At 39.4% G+C, this 19,715-nt stretch overlaps 1 protein-coding gene across 3 annotated transcripts; it reads left to right on the top strand.

Moving 5' to 3' along the window:
* Positions 1-324: 324 nt before the first annotated feature.
* LOC149023883 (ATP-dependent zinc metalloprotease FTSH 9, chloroplastic-like) lies at positions 325-19,713 on the top strand. Of its 3 annotated transcripts, XM_089144347.1 has the most exons (15): positions 325-1,295; positions 5,131-5,196; positions 5,308-5,442; positions 5,583-5,648; positions 5,849-6,034; positions 6,152-6,238; positions 6,330-6,443; positions 6,555-6,679; positions 6,762-6,870; positions 13,631-13,756; positions 15,498-15,821; positions 15,897-16,020; positions 19,144-19,256; positions 19,334-19,394; positions 19,601-19,713. In XM_089144347.1, exons 1-14 carry the CDS (start codon positions 408-410, stop codon positions 19,343-19,345), a joined length of 2,475 nt encoding a protein of 824 aa, XP_089000473.1. In that variant the 5' UTR covers positions 325-407; the 3' UTR covers positions 19,346-19,394; positions 19,601-19,713. The 3 variants fall into 3 exon arrangements, with proteins under 3 accessions (XP_089000473.1, XP_089000472.1, XP_089000471.1); XM_089144346.1 differs by having other exon boundaries at positions 19,334-19,713; XM_089144345.1 differs by lacking the exons at positions 19,334-19,394; positions 19,601-19,713 and having other exon boundaries at positions 19,144-19,271.
* The last annotated feature ends 2 nt before the right edge of the window (positions 19,714-19,715 follow it).

The following is a 19,715-nucleotide window of genomic DNA, read 5'->3' as shown; positions in this document are numbered from 1 at the left end:
AGTGCAATTTGTTCAATTTTCAATTTATATACGTCGCTTCCGGTGTTGCGTTTATGGGGGCGTTCTACTTCTACCCACAAGTTCGGGGCTGGAAAGGCGTAGAGGGACAAAATATTTAACCTAAGAGGCTAAGACTTCTCCTTTGAGGTTGCTACCACTGTGCCATAAAAAGCAAATAATGGATAACAATTTCTGGTCAGCGTATTCGGATCAAACGGTCGAAATTGGCTCATTCGTAATCTTTTATTTAATTATTTATTAATTATTTTATATTTATATATGTCACTCCATGTGTTGCGTTTCTTGCGTACGTTCCTACCCGCAGTGACCGATCATAAACCAGAGGTATATATTTTTCTGGGTTTGACAAAATTTCTCTCCATTCTATCACAAACCAGTTCAACGAAATGCCGGTGATTGAATGGCTGAAACCCGCAACCAGTCGGAAAATCTCTGCAAGTTCGAATTTTTATGTAAAAGAAACTGCAAGATTGAACTTTTGGTGCGGTCGATCGAGGGTTCTTCCTGTGAAACAGCCTTGTTTTGGTGGGAAGTCGATATCATTCTCTGGGATTAGTGTCTGCCGGAAAGCTAGGGTTTCGAGAAATATTGGAATACATGATTCTTGTGGTGGTTTTTTGGACATCCAGAGATGTAGGGGGAGGAGGTTTCAGGTGAATAGCTCTTGTGAGCAAGACAGCGATTCGAAGACTACTAGTTCGAGTGAGAAGAGCGAAGGGCAGACGGGTGACAAGGAAGGAGCTAGTAAGCCATCTACGTCTTCGTCTTCTGCATCGTCGCCTCGTCGTGAGAAGCAAGGTAAAAGCAGATGGTGGAAGGGAGGGAAATGGCAATGGCAACCCATAATTCCGGCTCAGGAGATTGGGATATTGCTCTTACAACTGGGGATTGTCATGTTTGTCATGAGATTGCTTCGCCCAGGAATTCCTTTACCGGGTTCAGAGCCAAGGACACCGACGTCCTTTGTGAGCGTCCCTTACAGTGATTTCTTGAGTAAAATCAATAGCAATCAGGTTCAGAAAGTTGAGGTTGATGGAGTTCATATCATGTTTAGATTGAAATCTGATCCTGGAAGTTTGGAGAATGAAGTGAGCGCTACTAGTAAATTACAGGAAACAGAGGCTCTGATACGAAGTGTAGCTCCTACTAAGCGAATTGTCTATACAACCACACGGCCGAGCGACATAAAGGCTCCGTACGAGAAAATGCTAGAAAACGACGTAGAGTTTGGCTCTCCAGATAAGCGCTCTGGGGGATTTTTCAACTCTGCCTTGGTAAGATCTAATGTTATCTTCGTCACGTTTTGCAACTCACGAAATTTTGATGCTAGGAAGAAAGTCAAGATGCAAAATACATGCAAAATACCAATGAGGAAACAACGGCCCAACATATTAAAGTATACGAAAGTGTTCTAAACTAACTTCCCATCAACCATGCAAGCCGGTCCCGATTTATGAACGGGGGCAGGTCTAGGTTAACCCTTGGTTTTTTTTTTTTAAAGTTTTTTATAGGTTTTTGTTGATTCAGAAGGGGCGTGCCACTTCTCAAACTTCTATATTTGATTTATGAGTGGTATTTATGTGATTGTGTTTTAACGATTGTTCTTTCCACGTAAATGCATGTTGGAGACTGCTGTTTTTCATACTTTGCGCAAGAAAATAAGTTTTTCGCAGTGAAAAAATTTGTCATCGCACAGCTTGGACAATTGCAATTAGGATATTGAGCCTGGAATTTTGCTTACATACCCCAATTCCTTGAGGCTATATTGCATGTATTACAATTTGCACATCTAGATAGTTTTGTAACAAGGGTTTTGGATGAATCAGAAAACCTATTTTGGATAAATCAGCAAAGTATAGAATTGTTCACCAGATTGTGGAACTCTACATTTTCCCATTAACAAAGGCTCTGGAGAATGCTTTGCAAATTCTTATTAACGAATGCTCCTGGAGAATATCGTAGAAGGTTATTGGTTGGTACTGTAAATTGCTTATGGTGAGTGTTAGCATCGGAAGTCCAAACGATACCCTACTTAATGTGTGGTCTTCTGTTTCTATCAGCAATTCCATATTTAATCATCTTGACACAAATATGATATGGTCTCCAACATGGATACAAGGAGCTTTGCAACCTAAAATTTCAGTAACATGATAAAGTATAGGAATTTTTTGTTGTGGTGCTATTTCTTGATGTGAATTAGTATGCTTAATTGAATTAGGCTTTTTATTTATCCATCTTCCTGGTTAATCTCCTTTGTTTTGGAAGGTCTTTCTACTTCTACATCTGTTCTTCCTCATTTTGCTTCCTTTCTTCTGGTTTTGAGGCTTTTGTCCCCAGTTTCTTAGTAACAATAGCTGATGGGCATTCTGCCTAACTAGTAGATATAGGTGATGAATAAGAAAATACTAAGTCTCAGCCATAGAATTTCTCAATTCTGACACTAAGGTTCATCTTAGATTGAGTAAGTACATTCTGTCAGCCTATTGATACTTCATGAGTTTCATAGATGTATGTTTATTGCTTTGATGTTTTAGAGAATTGCTTATGTTATATCCTATGATTTGTTTACTATTATATCATATTGCATTTATATGGTGTCGAGTCATGTATAAACATAATTGTGTAAAACTATTGTTGCTTAGGCAATGCCTGGGCTGGTGTATTGTTGCTGAAGTACTCCTCCAACGCCTAAGTCACCTAGTCATGTTACAACTATGTTTCCAACTTTTCCTCTCTGTGTTGGGTGATTTGGTCTGAGGGAGAGGGTAATAACTTCACTTTGACTTACTTCTGTTGATTCATGTGGCTTAGCTTGAATAGGTTGCTCAAGCTCAGACCAAAGTAACGTAGAGCTAAAATTGAGGGTAATTTAGATCCAACATGCCCACAAAATCAAATTAGAAAATCAGAACAGAAAATAAAAACTGAGGTTCCTAGGAAAACCAACTCGTAGAGTTTGTAACTTGCCTAAAATGGTGGTAGGATTATTGGAAGACAAGCCAAAAATTTGCAGCAATTCCAGTGGCTGAATTGGGATTTATGACATAAAACATCAAATTAGTAGCTAGGTGCATAGTTGTTAAAGCATCCGCCTAGGAGGCTTTTCAACCGCTTTGTTTTGAACCGCTTAATTGACGCACAATCTGCAAAGGAACTCCAAGGCCCAAAGTGACATAGAACCTATTTTTTTGCTTCGTGAGCGGGACCCCGTGCTTGTTGGCAATAGAATGTGAAGCATAAGCCATACTCAACATCATGAATCAATGAATCAGTAAATGCCTAAACGAACGCTTTGACAACCATTGTTGATGAGATGAACTTATGTTTGTGTTCTTTTTCTGAATAATGTTTCATAATTATGATTCTTGAATGCTTTTTTTTTGGATGAATGTGACTATTGAATATTTATTTAGTTTATTATAGAAAGTAGTTATATTGAAAATTTTTGAGCCAACCGCTTTGGTCGCCTTATTGCCGCTTAGGTGCCGCTTTGTCGCCTACTTGCCTTGACGAATCCCCAATCGGTTTGGTCGCCGTGCTGCTTTGACAACCATGGTTAGGTGGCTGTAGGTGAGCCTGAACTTCGTTTGAGTTTGATTTGTAAGATACTGCAAATTTTGGAGAAGTTTGATGGTTGGCAGTTCAGTTATGAAGGTGGGTTGATTTTTTAGAAACTTTCTGTTTATGGAAGACACAAGTTTTGAACGGAATGAAGGAGTGCATGAGTGGGTCAACTGAAGGCAAGATGAGATAAAATAAAAGGCCTAAAAACACAGCCAGGTTTGAACATGCAGAGAAAGCTGCAGCAAGGGACAGCAATAAAATAAAACCTCAGTCACACACCTGTTCAAATGATAGGGTAGCAGCAGTTCAACGCAGCAGCTTGATGAAGAGAAGATCAGAACTCGAAGGCTTTCTTTCAATCAATAGAGACAGAAGAAATTCAACTCTAGTAGGACTCAAGCAAGAGAAGACCAACACAGATAGAAAAATAGAAAGAAGAAAGGATAAAGTTATTCGGGTCTTTCTCATGAAAGACAGCAAGAGTTGAAAGGTTTACTCAAAATTATTGAGTTTATTCATCCCTGTTGATGCGGCTGTCTATTTATGGATTCATATTTCAAAGTCCTCAAAACCAATTTTAAATACCAACTGAAACTATGTACCCCCCCCCCCCAAAAAAAAAATAATAATAATAAAATAAAAATTCCAACTGAAATTAGTAGGGACTTAGACCTTGAACTTCTAAAAGATAATGATGAATTCTAAATTGTCGCTTGGCTTCCATTTAGGTCCTCAGACCTGCACCATCCCATTAGGCTTATGTAGACTCCATGAATTCTTCTTGCGGCTTCTTAATAAATTATAGTCAAGTAACATAACTTCCCTTCACTTAGGAGACTTAAGACAAACAAAGACCAAAATTCCCCCACAATCTGGGTTTAGGAGAGTCAGAAACTCCCAGCCCTATTAGACTGTCCCAACTCAGAGTTGGTTGACCTTGACCCTATGACCCAAGCAATTGCTTTCCCAATTGAAGAAGTGAACTAGCCCTGGTTTTATTTGCTTCTCTAACTGATGCAGGACCAGCACCAAATTAGACTATATACCTTTGGAATCAACCGTAGGTTGATTGATACGGGTGTTGGGGTCTTTTTCCCATAGATATGGATGTCAAGGCTTTCATGAGTACATGGTACATGCTGTACTGTAGAAGTAAAATTTAAGAAAACAGAATCAAATTTATTATCTGCTTGGTTACAAACAGACGAGCCCTTTAAGGTTGACCTGTGACTGTATTTGGTTTATTTGATCTTCCAATATTTCGGTTGAAATTCAAATCCACAGCTTCAGTAGTGTGGTCTTGGGCTTCTTCAATGATGAACTTGATTTATGATATATTAGAAATTGAAATTTGTTTGTCACTGCTTCATCTTCCTGATATAGACAAAACTCCATTAATGAATTACTGAGTACTTTCTGCTGACATTTCCGTGTGAAAGAAGTACTTTATTCTTTTCAAGATTTTAGTTTCAATGATTGAGATTCTCTTCTTATCGTTTCGTGGATGTTCCTGCAGTGTAACTGACTATAGGCTCTATCTTGCAGATTGCAATATTTTACGTTGCTGTACTTGCGGGGCTTATTCATAGATTCCCTGTAAACTTTTCCCAGGTTTGGTTTGAGGCTCTCTGCTCTCTTTTCATACTCTGAAAATTCTGATTTTACAGGCACTCTAATTGTGTTTGGGATTCTGAGGTGTCGGTTTGTATGAATTTATAATAGCACACAGCTGGTCAGCTGAGGAGCCGCAAATCTGGGGGTTCAGGTGGTGTAAAAGTGTCTGAACAAGGGGAATCAATCACCTTTGCTGATGTTGCAGGGGTTGATGAGGCTAAGGAGGAGCTTGAAGAAATTGTGGTATGCTAGACTTTGTCCTTAAATTCTAATACTTGGTCCTACTTTTTTATTATTGTTCACAAAGGACCATAGTATTTGTTACCACATTACTGGAAATGTTTTCTTTATTTTTATTCTTTATCTGGATATTTGCTGGTCAGGAATTTCTTAGGAATCCAGACAAGTATGTACGACTTGGTGCTCGTCCTCCTCGGGGGGTTCTCCTGGTGAGTTTTCCTTTGCCATTCTGCATGAGAAATTTAATTTACCCATAAGGTAGACTTTTAGGTGGCTCATTACATCATATTAGTTTACCATGTGTAAGAGAAATTGTTGAGTTTTGGTTTACATCCTAATGGTCTACAAGAGAAAACTTTAATTTTTGAATTTGAAGTTTTGGAATGTGATTTTTAATGATATATTACAGGTGGGTCTTCCTGGGACAGGTAAGACTCTTTTGGCAAAGGCGGTAGCTGGGGAAGCTGAGGTCCCCTTCATAAGTTGTTCTGCAAGTGAGTTTGTGGAATTGTATGTTGGCATGGGAGCATCTCGTGTCAGGGATCTCTTTGCAAGGGCAAAGAAGGAGGCACCATCAATAATATTCATTGATGAGGTTTGTCTTTTGTAACTATGCAAGTATTCAACAACTTCTTTGTGATGGGAATTCATATTTTCCCTGGATCTCCTTGATGCATGGTTCACTTCGTTTGCTACATTTTGTTCTCTACAGATAGATGCTGTTGCAAAAAGTCGTGATGGTCGATTCCGCATCGTCAGCAATGATGAGCGAGAGCAGACACTGAATCAGTTGCTTACTGTGAGATACTTGGGAGATCCAATCTCTTGATTCTGAATGCTTCTGGCCAATTACGAGCCTCATATTTTCTGATATTGAAATTGTGCTGCAGGAGATGGATGGGTTTGACAGCAGCTCTGCCGTGATTGTTCTTGGGGCAACCAATCGATCTGATGTCTTGGACCCTGCACTTCGTCGTCCTGGTAGATTTGATCGTGTTGTCATGGTCTGTTTTCTGCTGGGTGTTTTCTTTTGTTTGTATTGTTTACGGTCGACTGTGTGTTTAGTTTAGCATTCTTTTGCAGAATAGCTTGTATTAATTATATTTCATTTTTAGGTGGAAACCCCTGATAGGCTTGGAAGGGAAGCTATTCTAAGAGTTCATGTTTCCAAGAAAGAACTTCCTTTAGGGGAAGATGTTGACCTTAGTGACATTGCCTCTATGACAACTGGTTTCACTGGGTATGATGCTATCTAATTGTCTGTGTTCAGGAATTTTCCTTTTTCCCCATGCAACTGATTTGTTGATTTTAAAATTGCACAGGGCAGACCTTGCGAATTTGGTGAATGAAGCTGCTCTGTTGGCTGGTAGATTAAGTAAAGTCGTGGTTGAGAAAGTTGATTTTATACAAGCAGTGGAGCGTTCTATAGCTGTAACTATCTTTTTTCTTTTCCTCTTTCATGCCATTAATTTGCGTCACTAAATTCTGATTCTGTTCTTATTAAATATTTCATTGCTACCTTGTTCAGCTGGTTCAGCTAACCACCTACTTGTAACATGTGCTGTACTGCCTGTACATGGTTTGTGGGCTTTTGTTCCCATGAAATTGTCATATATGGGTGATCTTGTTATTAGAAGTTCCAAACACTAGGTAGAGTTTTTGAACCTAGGTGAAACTGAAACTTTCCACGATTCAAGCCTAGAAATCGTCTTTTTGACAATTTTTTCTGTGCTGCCTATTTTTTCCATTGTACACCAGTTCAATGAATTAGCTACCAAGAACCAACCTAAAATGATACTTGCATTTTGGACCCAAGTTTGCTATTATATGCTGAATGCTGCTGTTCACCTAACTTGGTCTTAGACACTGGCTATAGTTGATTTAACTACTTGAAATGTAAATGTGAAATACAAATGATGTAACCTGGATTTTAGGGTTTTGAGATGTGCAATTGTCTCCCTAAAATTAGGGTTATTCCAGGATCCTCTCCTTTGTGAACCAGCAAATAAAGAATCAATGTTTAGCAATATAAGGCTTTAACAAATCTAGATGGATGAGTCATGGTGAAATTTTGGAAGGTTAGGGTTTTGGGTTAACAAAACCTAGATGGGTTGAAAGAGTGGGAAGAAAGTAAAATTAGGGTTTTGAAAAATCAACATGGAATGGGTTTGAGAGGCTTAGGCTTACCCTAGATGGAAGGGAAGCCCGCGGTTGAGCCTACGGAGGGGTTAGGGCTGAATTGGGAAAAGATGTGAGCTGCTATGGGGTTTTGCATTGATCTTGGTTAGGTTTCTTGGAAGGATCTTGGGCTCTTTTCTCTCTTTCTTGATATTTCTTTTCTTTTCTTTTCTTTTCTTTTCCTCTTGTCTTTCTTTTCTCTTTTCTTTCTGAAATTTCAGAACTTCCGCAAGATCAAGAAAGGGGGGAAAATAAGGGTGGAAGGGAGAGAAGGGGCTGAGGAGGGTTGCCGCAGGGTTGGGAGGGGTGGGGGTGGGTTCTTGGTGATGCTGCAAGGTAGGGGAGTTGGCTGGGTGTTCTGCGATGGAAGGAGGAAGGGTGTCGGAGGGAGCTGTGGGCTAGGGGAATGGAGGCTGAAATGGGGAGGGGAGGGGCTGAACTTACTGGTTTAAGGTTAGGATGTTGCTGTAGTGTTGAATTGCTTCTGGAAGATGGAAGAGCCTTGCTGAGATTGGAGAAGAAGACCTTTAACAACCACTGTGGCCCTCCCAAGAAGACCAAGACTTGATTTCCTTCAAGATTCTGATTTTGTTTTTTCAATTCAACATTTTTTACTACAGAGGTGGGGGCTTTAAATAGCCTTACACTTGGAGGGAAAAGACTCAGACTCAAACTTGGGAACCTAACTTGACTCAGCTAGGGAATTCTTTATAGACTAGGATCCCCTTTACAACTCAATAAATAAAAATCATTTAAAAGAATCTTAAAGAAAAACAACTTGCAAGAGTATCAAATAATTATCCAAAAGGAATCTCACTTGAAATTGATCCAACTAAGATTCCATCTCTAACTAGGACTCTCAATACTAAGTACTAACTCTATTGAAAAAATAAAATTAGACATGGACTCACGAAAATAGAACAACAATTACTGGAGTAAATTAGTAACCCAAAGAAGTGAAAAAATGACCAAACTACCCCTGGTAGGGTTTGACCAGTCCTCTTAGTGCGCCAATGGCATTGGTTCTAGGGCCCAAGTTTCTGGTTCAGAGCCCCCGGGGGGGGGGGGGAGGCTTGCTTACATCAACAAACAAGCAAAAATATAGTAGTCTTGGAAAATACAAGTATACAACATTCTCCAATAAGAAAATAACACAAAGTTTCTTGGTGGGCCTAATCCACAAGCTGCATGTGACTGTAGATGTTGCTGATGCTTCGTTGGAGTATCCGATGGCATAGTTTGTGTTCAGTTGTTCTGACAGTCCATGACAGATTGACAGCCCACCTACAAGCGTCATCATCAACATTCCTGAGATATCAATCTAGGGATTGCCGCACTGAGACTGGGATTGGGCGGGAGCTGGTAGGAGATGTTATACCACATACTCAGTGTTAGTAATCTAAAGAGGCAAAACTAAAAACCATTATATGGTAGGATTGATAGTAGTTGTAGCTGAATATCAGTAATAGCACAAGGCCACGGATTCAGGTTAGAAGGTTAAAGAATTTAAATTAAACCGGCGTGTAGAAGATCACCAAACCCTTATTGATTGTAACTGATTTTCAGAAGAAACTTCGCTTAAAGTTTCATATACTTTTGATGATTCAATCAATAGATCAGGCAGCTACTCCAGAAATACTTATGGGGAGGTGGAAAATGATGGTCGGGTCAGGTGGGTTTGGCTGGATTGTCATCTGATTGGTTCCTTGCATCAAACTGGCCCGAGTCGGTTCTTGGTCCATCTGCATTAGTTGGGCTGAGGATAATAATGCACTGGGTTGGACCTGGAGTTAATGGAATGGGTTTGGCCTACGGGGGGGTTCCTTATGATATTTAATGGTCTAGCTTTCACGTGGACAAAGCCCTTCATCTAGCCTAGTGTAGTGGGCCAAATTTTATTATATCAACCCTTAGGCCATCTTCTAACTCAACCCTAACCATCCTCCTAAACCACCTTTCTTCCCGAGCTCTGGCAGCCTTACAAGCTTTCCAGGCCTCTTGCTGCAGGTTTCGGGTGTGCCAATTTGCGTCTACCAGAGTCCTTAAGGTCCTCTCTGCTATTCCTCTCCGGCACGATGAGGAATCCCTTGCTGTCTCTTTTCGGTGAGCTGTGGTGCTTGAGCATCTATCATGGTGCTCTTCCACTTCATCAGGTGAAGTCCTCCACTCCTCCCTGATCTTCTGGTTGTCCTTGTCTCCTCGCTTTATTAACTGCACAGGGGATCCTAACTTGGAATTCATTGTCGACATCGGTATTTGTAGGCCCTTCACGATGGTTTCCAAGTTCTTTACCCTACTCTCCATTCGTAGGGATCAAACTGCTCTGATACCAGTTGATAAGAACCTGATGCAGGTCTGGCACCAAATTGGCCAATTCTGCTTTGAATCAACTTAAGGGTTGATAGATATGGGTGTTGGGCCTTTGTTTTGCAGTTTATATGGTCATGGGCCTACTCTATGGGCCCATAAGTTTAATGCTTAGGCCAAGTACGAAATAGGTAATGTAAATCATGTATAGGGTTAGAGGGTAATTTAGTAATTTCCTTACACTTTGGGTTTGCCTAGGAAATTCTGGCAGAAGGGGAAGGCGGAAACAGGAGGCTATGGGTTATCCTAAGGCTCAAACTACTGTTGTACTTGGTGATTCAAGTCTGAAATTGATCAATTTAGGGTTTTAAAACTTCTGCAGAAAATCTCAACGAAGAAAATGAATTGCAGAATTTTCCAGGTTGGGGTAAATAGGGCTGATTGGGCAATAACTGTAGGAATAGTTCTACAGCTTGGGACGATCCTAGGGAAGGTCGAAAGGGGTCCAAAGGGGCTGGGAATCAAGGTGTAACAGGGGGAGGGGTGTGCTAAAGGAAGGGAGAGGGCTATGGTTGCTAGGGGGATGAGTAGTACCTGGCTAAAATTGAAGGTGAAGGGGCAGGGATAGCTTTCTAGGTCAAGGCAATAGGGGGAGGGACTGGACTGTACTCATAAATCTGAGCTAACTTGCTGCTTGATGTTGAAGAGGTAGATGAAGAGCTTAGAATTGCAGAAACAATGGGAAAACCCAGCTGCAGGTCACCCCTAAGGATCCCGACGACTCTCACAGTCAATTTCTTCAATCAAATTTTACTCATCAAATCAAGCTACTGACTACGTCAACTCTGGGCTATTTAGAGCCTTCAAAACAAAACTAGTGACTACATCGACTCTGGGCTATTTAGAGCCTTCAAAACGAAAACTAACTCAGCTTAGGATTCCTTAACTGATAGGGATCCAACTACTTTGATACTTGGGACTTACTAATTAAGGACTCAAGCAACTAACTTCAAAATAAAAAAACATACTCCAAAAGATAAAAACCCTTTGGATAAGGAATCTTATCTCAACCAACTAATTTCCACTCAAACTGAAACTCTCAAATAACTGTCACACAAGGACTTCAAATAACAAAATAAAAACAGCAAACAACTCCATAAAATTAACCGGACTCATTCCAACTAGGTAGGACTCGATCTAGGGGGTAGATAATGTCCAAATTGCCCGTCCCCCTGGTTTTGCTTCTATTTTCAAATGGGCTTGGGCCCCCTTGGCTCTTTATGGGCTGTCTGGGGCAGGTTATATCAATAAATTTTTTTTTAGTTTAAATGGTTTAATTATGTAAATTTTGCCAACTTAACTTATAAGGGCAGAATAGTGTTTTTTATGTTTCATTTTGTTTTAAGTTATGTTTGATTCAGTCTATGTATGATAAGGTTCTTCTTAAGATTAGTTATAAGAGTCCTATTTGAATTTTGATTAGTATGTCAAGCACAACTAGGAAAGTCAGTTCCTAGTCCTAATTTCACTGGGGCTTCTTGTGTAAGGCTATAAATAAAGCCCTGGGCATGTAACAGAGAAGAGGTCTGAGGATACATTTAGGAGAGAGTGTGTTGCTGCTTAAGAGCAAGGTCTTAGTAGAGCTTCTCATCAATGGTAAGGGACTTCCATGTGATTGAGTAAGCAACCTAGAGTTTTCTATTTTAAGGGTTCTTTTTCAGTAGTGTTTGCAGCCTGCCTCCACTATTCCATCTCTATATTAACCCATTACTGGACTTGAGTTGCAGTTAACTGGTCAGTACTTAATTCCATTCCCTTTCTCATATCATCTTTCTTTTTTTTTTTTTCTTCAGTTTTTGGACTTTTCAAGAGACCCAAAATTCAAGTTCAGATCTACGCCAATCTACGTGTTAGATATGTCCCAAACTTTAGGTACATCATTCCCACAGCCCTAGTGAACTTAGATCCCAATTTGACCTCATTCTGATTGCCCGATTTCAAGATATACATTTTTCTTGAATTTTCCTACTCCTGGAAACCATAAGAATCCTTATATATATATATTATAATTAGCCATCGAAACCCAACAAAACTTTGGGGATCATTTCCTATACCATTACCTACATTCCCTCCAAAGTTTTGCTCCATTCTCATAACTTTTCATCCCATATCTCAAGAACTTGCCCCATCCCACCATATATTCCTCCTTTTTAAATTTCTTAAAAAACTAACACCTGAATCCTTGATATTCCTCCATACCAATTAATCCTACCAGGGAGATAAAGTCACTAGTTAAATCCAATTGAGGTCATACCATTAATCTACCCTATATCCCATAACCAATACTTCAAGAATCCCTTTTTTGGTCCCATGTGAGTTGGTTCTCTTAAACGATCTTGGAAGAACTGGCACTTATTCACTTGAGGCTACATCAGAACCCCTACTGATACAGTGAAGGCTTCTCCATGTGTGATTTACCTGCAACATTGGATCCTACCACATGCACACTGCAAATTTTTTTTTTTTTTTGGGGGGGTGGGGGGGAGGGAGGGTACAACGCACACTGCAATTTAATGATAAAACAGTACTGAAATGGAAAAACTCTGTTAACATTAAAATTATTAACAGAAGACCGAAATACAAAGGTATTTCTCAACCCTGAATTGTCACTTGAATTGCCCCCAAAAACCTGAGTCTCTTCCTCTTTCTTGTGAGTATAGCTGAATCGCTGATCTTTCTTTTACTCACTTCTTGCCTGCCTCCTACCCCAGCCCTTCCCTCTAATATAACCAAAATTCTAAGCAACTACTTCGCACCAAAGCCATACCCTCTAAAAGGTGCCAACATTAAATGTGGCTGCTCCCCTATGAACCCCTGCCTCTTGTCCTTGTTTTCCACATGGTCATTTGGGTTTGATACCCTACATCCCTGTATTTGTCTTAACAAAATACAAACCATGAGTTAGTTGCATATTTATTATAAATATTCTTTGGTGGTGCAATTGCAAGGAGACATGCTGGATTTCTGTATCAATGCACATAGGCCCTTATGAAGTAAAGGACTATGGTAGACTGTGAGAAAGCAATATAGTAGACCAGAGGAAAGAATAAAAAAGAAGCAAATAACAGATTGTACACTATTTGATGTTTTAATGCCACATGTGAAGGTCTATGGCCAGACTATGCCCTTATCAATACCAATAATTAGGACCATTACTTTCATGAATTTTGTGATATCTTAAAGGAGTAACTTGTAGCAATACAATGACACCCTAGCTCCTTCTGTGGTACCAAAGCAGTTGCCCAGCCCCTTGCCTCATCTTGGTGCCATAAGATGCTCTAAAGCAGCTTCTTGTTCTATGAAATCACTATTTTTGAAATCAGGCTGCCTCTATCATGCAGATGGTCATATTCATCCTGATGTTGTATGTTTGGATAATAAAGTACATTTGGTAAGGTTCCTCAGAACTTCTATTCTTTCCCTTGGACTGTTTATGAGGATGTGCATAACAAGTTCATGTCATGGTGAGAAGGGAAGAGAAAGATTTTGACTGTTCGTTATGTATATTTGGTTTTCACCGAGTTTATTATCCTTTTACATGTATAGATGTATTCGGTTCTGTCTCGCTACCAATTTTTAATATCAGTGGTTTGTCCTCACTACATGAATTATTTACAAGGAACTAAAAGGGAAATTTTTTCTTTAGGGCATCGAGAAGAAACATGCTAAGTTGCAAGGATGTGAGAAGGCTGTAGTTGCACGGCATGAAGCTGGTCATGCAGTTGTTGGAACAGCTATAGCAAATCTTCTTCCTGGTCAGCCACGTGTTGAGGTAACAGTTGGATCATGTTTCCTGGGGATTACTTTTCCCTTGTCCCAACAGGATTCCAAACTGGATAATTTAGAAATCTTAATCTCATGGTTTGCAATTATGGGTAGCATGGATGGGCTTTTGTGAGGCTATGAGGTAATGACGGTACACCACCTCCAATTCTAACCAACCAAACTAGTTGAAGACTTAACTCTCACCCAGCCCATCAGAAAAACTGTCCTGAAGTTTAAAATAAAAAGGATAATCTATCTTCTTCCAAAGAAGAAAAAGAGGGAGAAAAAAAAATGTGGGGGTTGGGAGGTGGACTGCTAATCATAACTACTACCATTGTGTGTATGCAGTTGCTCTTTTATATATTACTGGACCTTCTTTACTGGTTTTTAGTGATATATTTTATCTAATGAAAGGAAGGAGAACCCTCTTTGCTCAAATAGCTAAGTCAACTTTAGTTTAACTTGCTTGACTCTGAATCAATCCAAACCAGTTCTTGATATTTTAGGCTTGGTTGATTAGGCCGAACACCTGGGTTTGAATAAACTGACATTGGTCTGGTAATTGCTAAGCATGATAGTGGTGCACTTGAAGAATCCAAATCTATCAGATATTGCTGTACTATCATGGTGCCCAACCACATGGAGTATGCAAGTATCTGGTTTACCAAGGGAACATGTTTAGTGCTTGTGACCAGATTAGGTCCTCGCTTCACTATCTTGTTGTAGTGCATTGCAGAACACAACCCTAGCAGGTCATACAAAACAAACCAGCAGTGGGGAAAGGGTGCATGGTGTCCTGTCAGATTTCATCTTTATTAAAGACTTAATAGGATCATCGATTAAAGCAGAGCATGATCTGTCTCATGTCTTGTGTATATTTTTAGAAAACCTTCTGGCTAAGAAGGTATTGGTTTCGTGGTAAATGTGTTGCCTGGGTTGAACAAGATCTTTACACTCTCATAGACAACACTTTCAAGGGTTTTGACTCCATATAATCCTTGGGTTGATCTGAGCTATAATCTGATCTAACTAACTGATCTTACAGATAAGATTGGTTTGGTATTGAGTTAATACAGTGTGAGGTTGGCTTGGGTGGGTCTATGGTTTGTTCTTGTGTTCGGCTATAGGTTGACCAGAACCCCACCCAAATTGTATTTATATATGTAGGTATAAACGTAGATTGGTTTACAACATTGATCTGGATTCAGAAAATGAAGAAAAACAACTAGTTGAGGCCATAAGAAAATCACTGGTTTGGGCAGTCATTCTGTATCCAAACTTTTAAACAGCGGCACTAAATCAACCCGGACCCTACCCTGGGGAATCCTTTGTTGTTTAGTTTTGCTGGTTCAATTGACTCCTGCTGCCACTAAATGACATCTACTAATGTTTAAGATATGCCAGGGGAAGTGGAGGAGAAGTGCTATTGTTCTCAACCACAATCTAGTGCATCTTTGGATGGAAATTGCTATTAAATCGCATTTCATGTTGAAACTTTTGGAAACCTTCATTTGATTTGTTCAATTAAGGATATAATTTTACCAGATTATCAATCATGATCATTCAATTCCAAAGGCATTTGCCATGTTCACTGGAGAGGGATTCTGGACCGAATTGAGATTTAGGCCATGTGTGATGTGTTTGACAACTTCATGCTTTTGGATTAAAGGCATAACATAAAGTAATGTTTTAGTCTGCTGGAATAGGAACTTGATCCAGGATTGATTACTTATTTTTTATTTTATTAGAAATTAAGTATATTGCCAAGGTCAGGAGGGGCTTTGGGCTTCACATACTCTCCACCGACAAATGAAGACAGATATTTGCTCTTCATTGATGAATTACGTGGTCGCTTAGTCACTCTGCTTGGAGGACGTGCAGCAGAAGAAGTAGTTTATTCTGGTCGCGTATCAACAGGTGCATTGGATGATATCAGACGTGCGACCGACATGGCATATAAAGCAGTAGCTGAATATGGTCTTAACCAGACCATAGGCCCTGTGTCAGTGGCAACCCTAGCTGGTGGAGGGCTTGATGATTCTGGGGGATCTTCACCTTGGGGAAGGGATCAGGTCCTCTTTTTACTTGTTGTCACTTCGTTCTACATAATTTTGTGGCAGAGACTGATTCAAGAGTTAATCTTACAGGGTCACCTTGTCGATCTAGTTCAGAGAGAGGTGAAAGCACTATTGCAATCTTCACTTGATGTAGCACTTTCTGTTGTGCGTGCAAATCCTACTGTGGTGGAAGGCCTTGGTGCTCATCTAGAAGGTAAGTAATCAATGGATCCTTTCATTTTTTGCCATCTTTTATTTCCTTAAAAATTTTCAATTGGAAAATTTTCTGATCACGTTTCTATAGTTTAAACTTTAAAGTACTTCGGCAAGCATATTAGAGGATAAAAAATTCCACCAAGTTTGGGAACTAACTTAGCAAAGAAACTCAGCTAGGAACTGAAATAAGATTCCTATTTGGGGAACCATGGTTTCCTGAGGGTGTTGTGTTGAGAATACTGTTCACCTATGGGAAGGAAAAAATGAAACTTTCTTCCCATATGATCCATGGTTAATCCACGGGAAGGGAAAACAATTTCTCCCCATAGGATCAACGGATCACCTATAGTCTCCTTTTGGTTTTTAAATTAACTTGCCCACTTCCCACTACCTGAATGCTAATGATCATATAATAGGAAACACATGCATTCTTAGTTTAATGAAGAATTGCTTCTCCTCAGGATAGTGGTTCTTCCTGTACTTTGAATCACTGTAGTTCTCTTGAATCCAAAATATATGGCTGGTTCTTTGATGAAACCAGGTTGCACATGCAAGGGTTGTTCCTATAAATACCATAAGAGACGAAGAGTGAATCTAAATGTATAAGTAATAATTAAATGAATTAGTTAGGTGCACAAGATTAACTAATTGATTTTCTATTTGCAAATCCCATAGAATTCCTATTTAATTTAAAATGTAATTATTAATTAATTGCCTGTTTGCAAATCCCATAAAACTCTCTATTTTTTATTTCATAATTACATGCAAGAACCTTCACTTTCTAGTATTTGCTAATAGGACCCTAGGCACATAAGTAGTTGCTACCAGTCTCTTGGTCCTATTATGGGCCAAAACAAGTGCATAAACTGGAGCAAGAAAAGAAAAAGCCATTGATAATTAAAATATAATTGTAGACTGATACTTTACTAGAAAGTAATTTATTGCAAATATCATTTCAAAACCACTGATCTAAAAAATTTCGCTTGTTTGTCGAAGAGTACAAATTGAACAAAATTACGTGTCAATAGTAAAATAAATAAAGTTTAAACAAAAATAGGAGAGAGAATGATGAGAAATAGTTAGTTGAGGGATAATTTAGGTATCTTGAAACATCAGGGGGAGAAACAGTGGTAAAAGTTTTCTTTTTGGGGGACTCAAATGAAGTTTGAATAGGGGAGTTTTGAGTAAATTAGACGGTAGAGGGGACAGAGAGAAATTCTCCTTGTAAGATATTTACCTGAATTCATTTCTACTCCTGTCGCTGGAAGTTCTAAATAGAGTAAAATGTAGGAATTATTGGATTTATGTATCCATCTAATCCTCTGTTAACCTGCCTAGCCTCGTTCTTTACTCATACCAATTTTCAGTTCAGCATGGTAAGTTGAGGCATGGTCGTTTGCCCCTTGGGGGTTTGGTTGGCTATTTCCATGACTAGTACCCATGGAGAAATTTTCCTACCTGCAGAATAACAGATTGGTGATATAACATTTAATTTGGAGTGAAATTGTGGGAGGATAATAATAGGATTTACGTTGTGGCCAATTAAAGGGAGACAATCATGATATAGCGTCATTTTGTTTTGAAGCAAGACTCATGGTCAGATAAAGGAGACATAAATGACCAGTGTGTAAATAGCTTAGCTATTGTGGAGATGAACCTGATTCAAACATTCTACTGCTCCTAAAAAACCTAGCTTTTCTAGGCTCTCTTTTTTTTTGTTGGGGAGGGGGGGGGCTTCATCCAGGACATGGATGACTCCTATGAGGTCTTATGAGTCTTCATATTCAGAAGTGCATTTGATATTTGTTTGATTTTGCTTTTCGAGCTCAATTCATTCAAATCAGATCACTCCTTTGATTGGGCAGACTACAGTTTTTAAACTTGTTGGATATTTGGAGAACTAAATCATGGACAAAATTTAGATTACGATAGTAGCCACTGGAAGAGATAAGTACAAGACCGGAGGGATGTCCATGTGCTTATAGGTGAGAGTGGGGCTAGGTGGGGTTGCAGGGCAGCGGCAAGGTGAGCACTTAGGGGGCAGGGTCAATTTTGCTCCTAAAAGAAGAAGAAGATGATGATGGAGGGGATCACTCATGTGAAAATAAATTAAAATTTTTCTTTAGAATGGTAAAAATAATGTTGAATTAAATGCTACACAAATATTAATTAGTGGACATAATATTAGAAATAAAAAAAAGAAAGATGATGAAGACTATTAGTTGATGGGTAAGAGGGGTAACTTAGGTATTCTAAAATATCAGGGGGAAGCAATGATTGAAGTTTTAATTTTTGGGGCAATCGGATGTAGAGGTTTGTGGAGGGGTTTTTTCGGTAAATAGAAGGAAAGTAGAGGGGAGTCATAGATTCTTTTCCCTATCTTATAATCCTAGCAGACCATCACAAAATTGGGACTTGCTCATCTTGGTCCAAATGGCCAGATTGGTCAAGCTGGTTCAGCCACAAATCTGCATCTTATAATCTTTGGACTTGTTTTAAGTTTGTATGACTACCTTTGTTTAATTTTACTATTCTATTCCTGGTGGTATGTCTTTAATCATCTGAACTATTCTTGCTGTGGGCCATATAAAAGATAGCCAGGCCAACAGTTAAGAGTACTTTAAGAACATCAATGGAGTTACTTATCCTTGTAGGACGGTTTGCAGACAGACTAAAGCCTGATGAATATGGTTCTCTTTTGATTGAAGTTCTTCTCGGTTATGTGGTATTAGAGGTTTTCCACTTTCCATTGGCTGGATGATTCAGATAGAAAAGACCTGTAACATAGACTGGGTGTTCCTATACTCGAGGTAGCAAAGACTAGCCAATGGTGCACATTATGTGCTACCTACTTAGGAGCTGTAATGCAGTAACGTTGGTGGTACTTAATATTATAGGTATTTGTAATGACATAGTTTCCTGAATTAGGTGGTACTTCTACAGTCATGCCTATGATAGCAGCATCTTCATCATAATATAGTTTTGTAGTTACCATCCATGCTTTTAATGTATCGTAATTGCTTTTATAAAGCTATGCTTTATTTCAAAGTAAAGTAGCCCCTGGAGAATTTTTCTGATTCTTTTGTGATCTATTGTTATTCTAATGACTACCCATACAAAGATAAAGAGAAAGTGGAAGGTGAAGAGCTACAAGAGTGGTTGAAACTGGTTGTTGCACCAGCGGAGCTAACTATCTTCATTAGTGGCAAGCAGGAGTCTTTTCTCCCACTGCAGGTGAGCTCTGGTTAAGTACATCTACTCTTCCTCAGTGGTGTTTTTAAGTGTCTGACATATTGAAGTGTTCCTACCAGTCGTTAGCTTGACTAGCTGCGCTATCACACCTTCACCAATGACTGCAAACTTCTCTGATTGGTCAGTGCGATCCATCTTACGACTGTGTAAATCTGAAACATGTATTTTTGGGTCCCTCTGGCAGTGCACAGATTGTTCTCTCTCTCTCTCTCTCTCTCTCTCTCTCTCTCTCTCTCTCTCTCTCTCTCTCTCTCTATATGTCTATTTTCTTGGAAGACTTTCTCTTTCAATGTTCTTTAGAACAGCACCTAACTCATTTGCTCCAGGCTAGATGCAAGATGTCTACAGTCCAGGCAACCAGGCTAGTATCCAGCGGCCATCAAAGCGTGTTCACCACATTTGAACTTAAACAATAGTCTATTTTGTGCTGTTATTACACAC

The sequence above is a fragment of the Hakea prostrata genome, chromosome 2, assembly GCF_041222555.1.
Source record: "Hakea prostrata isolate BN-2017 chromosome 2, UWA_Hpros_2, whole genome shotgun sequence".
Classification (NCBI taxonomy): domain Eukaryota; kingdom Viridiplantae; phylum Streptophyta; class Magnoliopsida; order Proteales; family Proteaceae; genus Hakea; species Hakea prostrata.
This window is presented reverse-complemented; position numbering and strand designations above follow the sequence as displayed.

Coding starts and splice junctions, on each gene's coding strand:
- LOC149023883 (XM_089144345.1), top strand. CDS start 408: ATGCCGGTGATTGAATGGCTGAAACCCGCAACCAGTCGGAAAATCTCT. Junction 5,443..5,582: donor AGGAGCTTGAAGAAATTGTG/GTATGCTAGACT, acceptor TTTGCTGGTCAG/GAATTTCTTAGGAATCCAGA. Junction 6,239..6,329: donor CACTGAATCAGTTGCTTACT/GTGAGATACTTG, acceptor ATTGTGCTGCAG/GAGATGGATGGGTTTGACAG.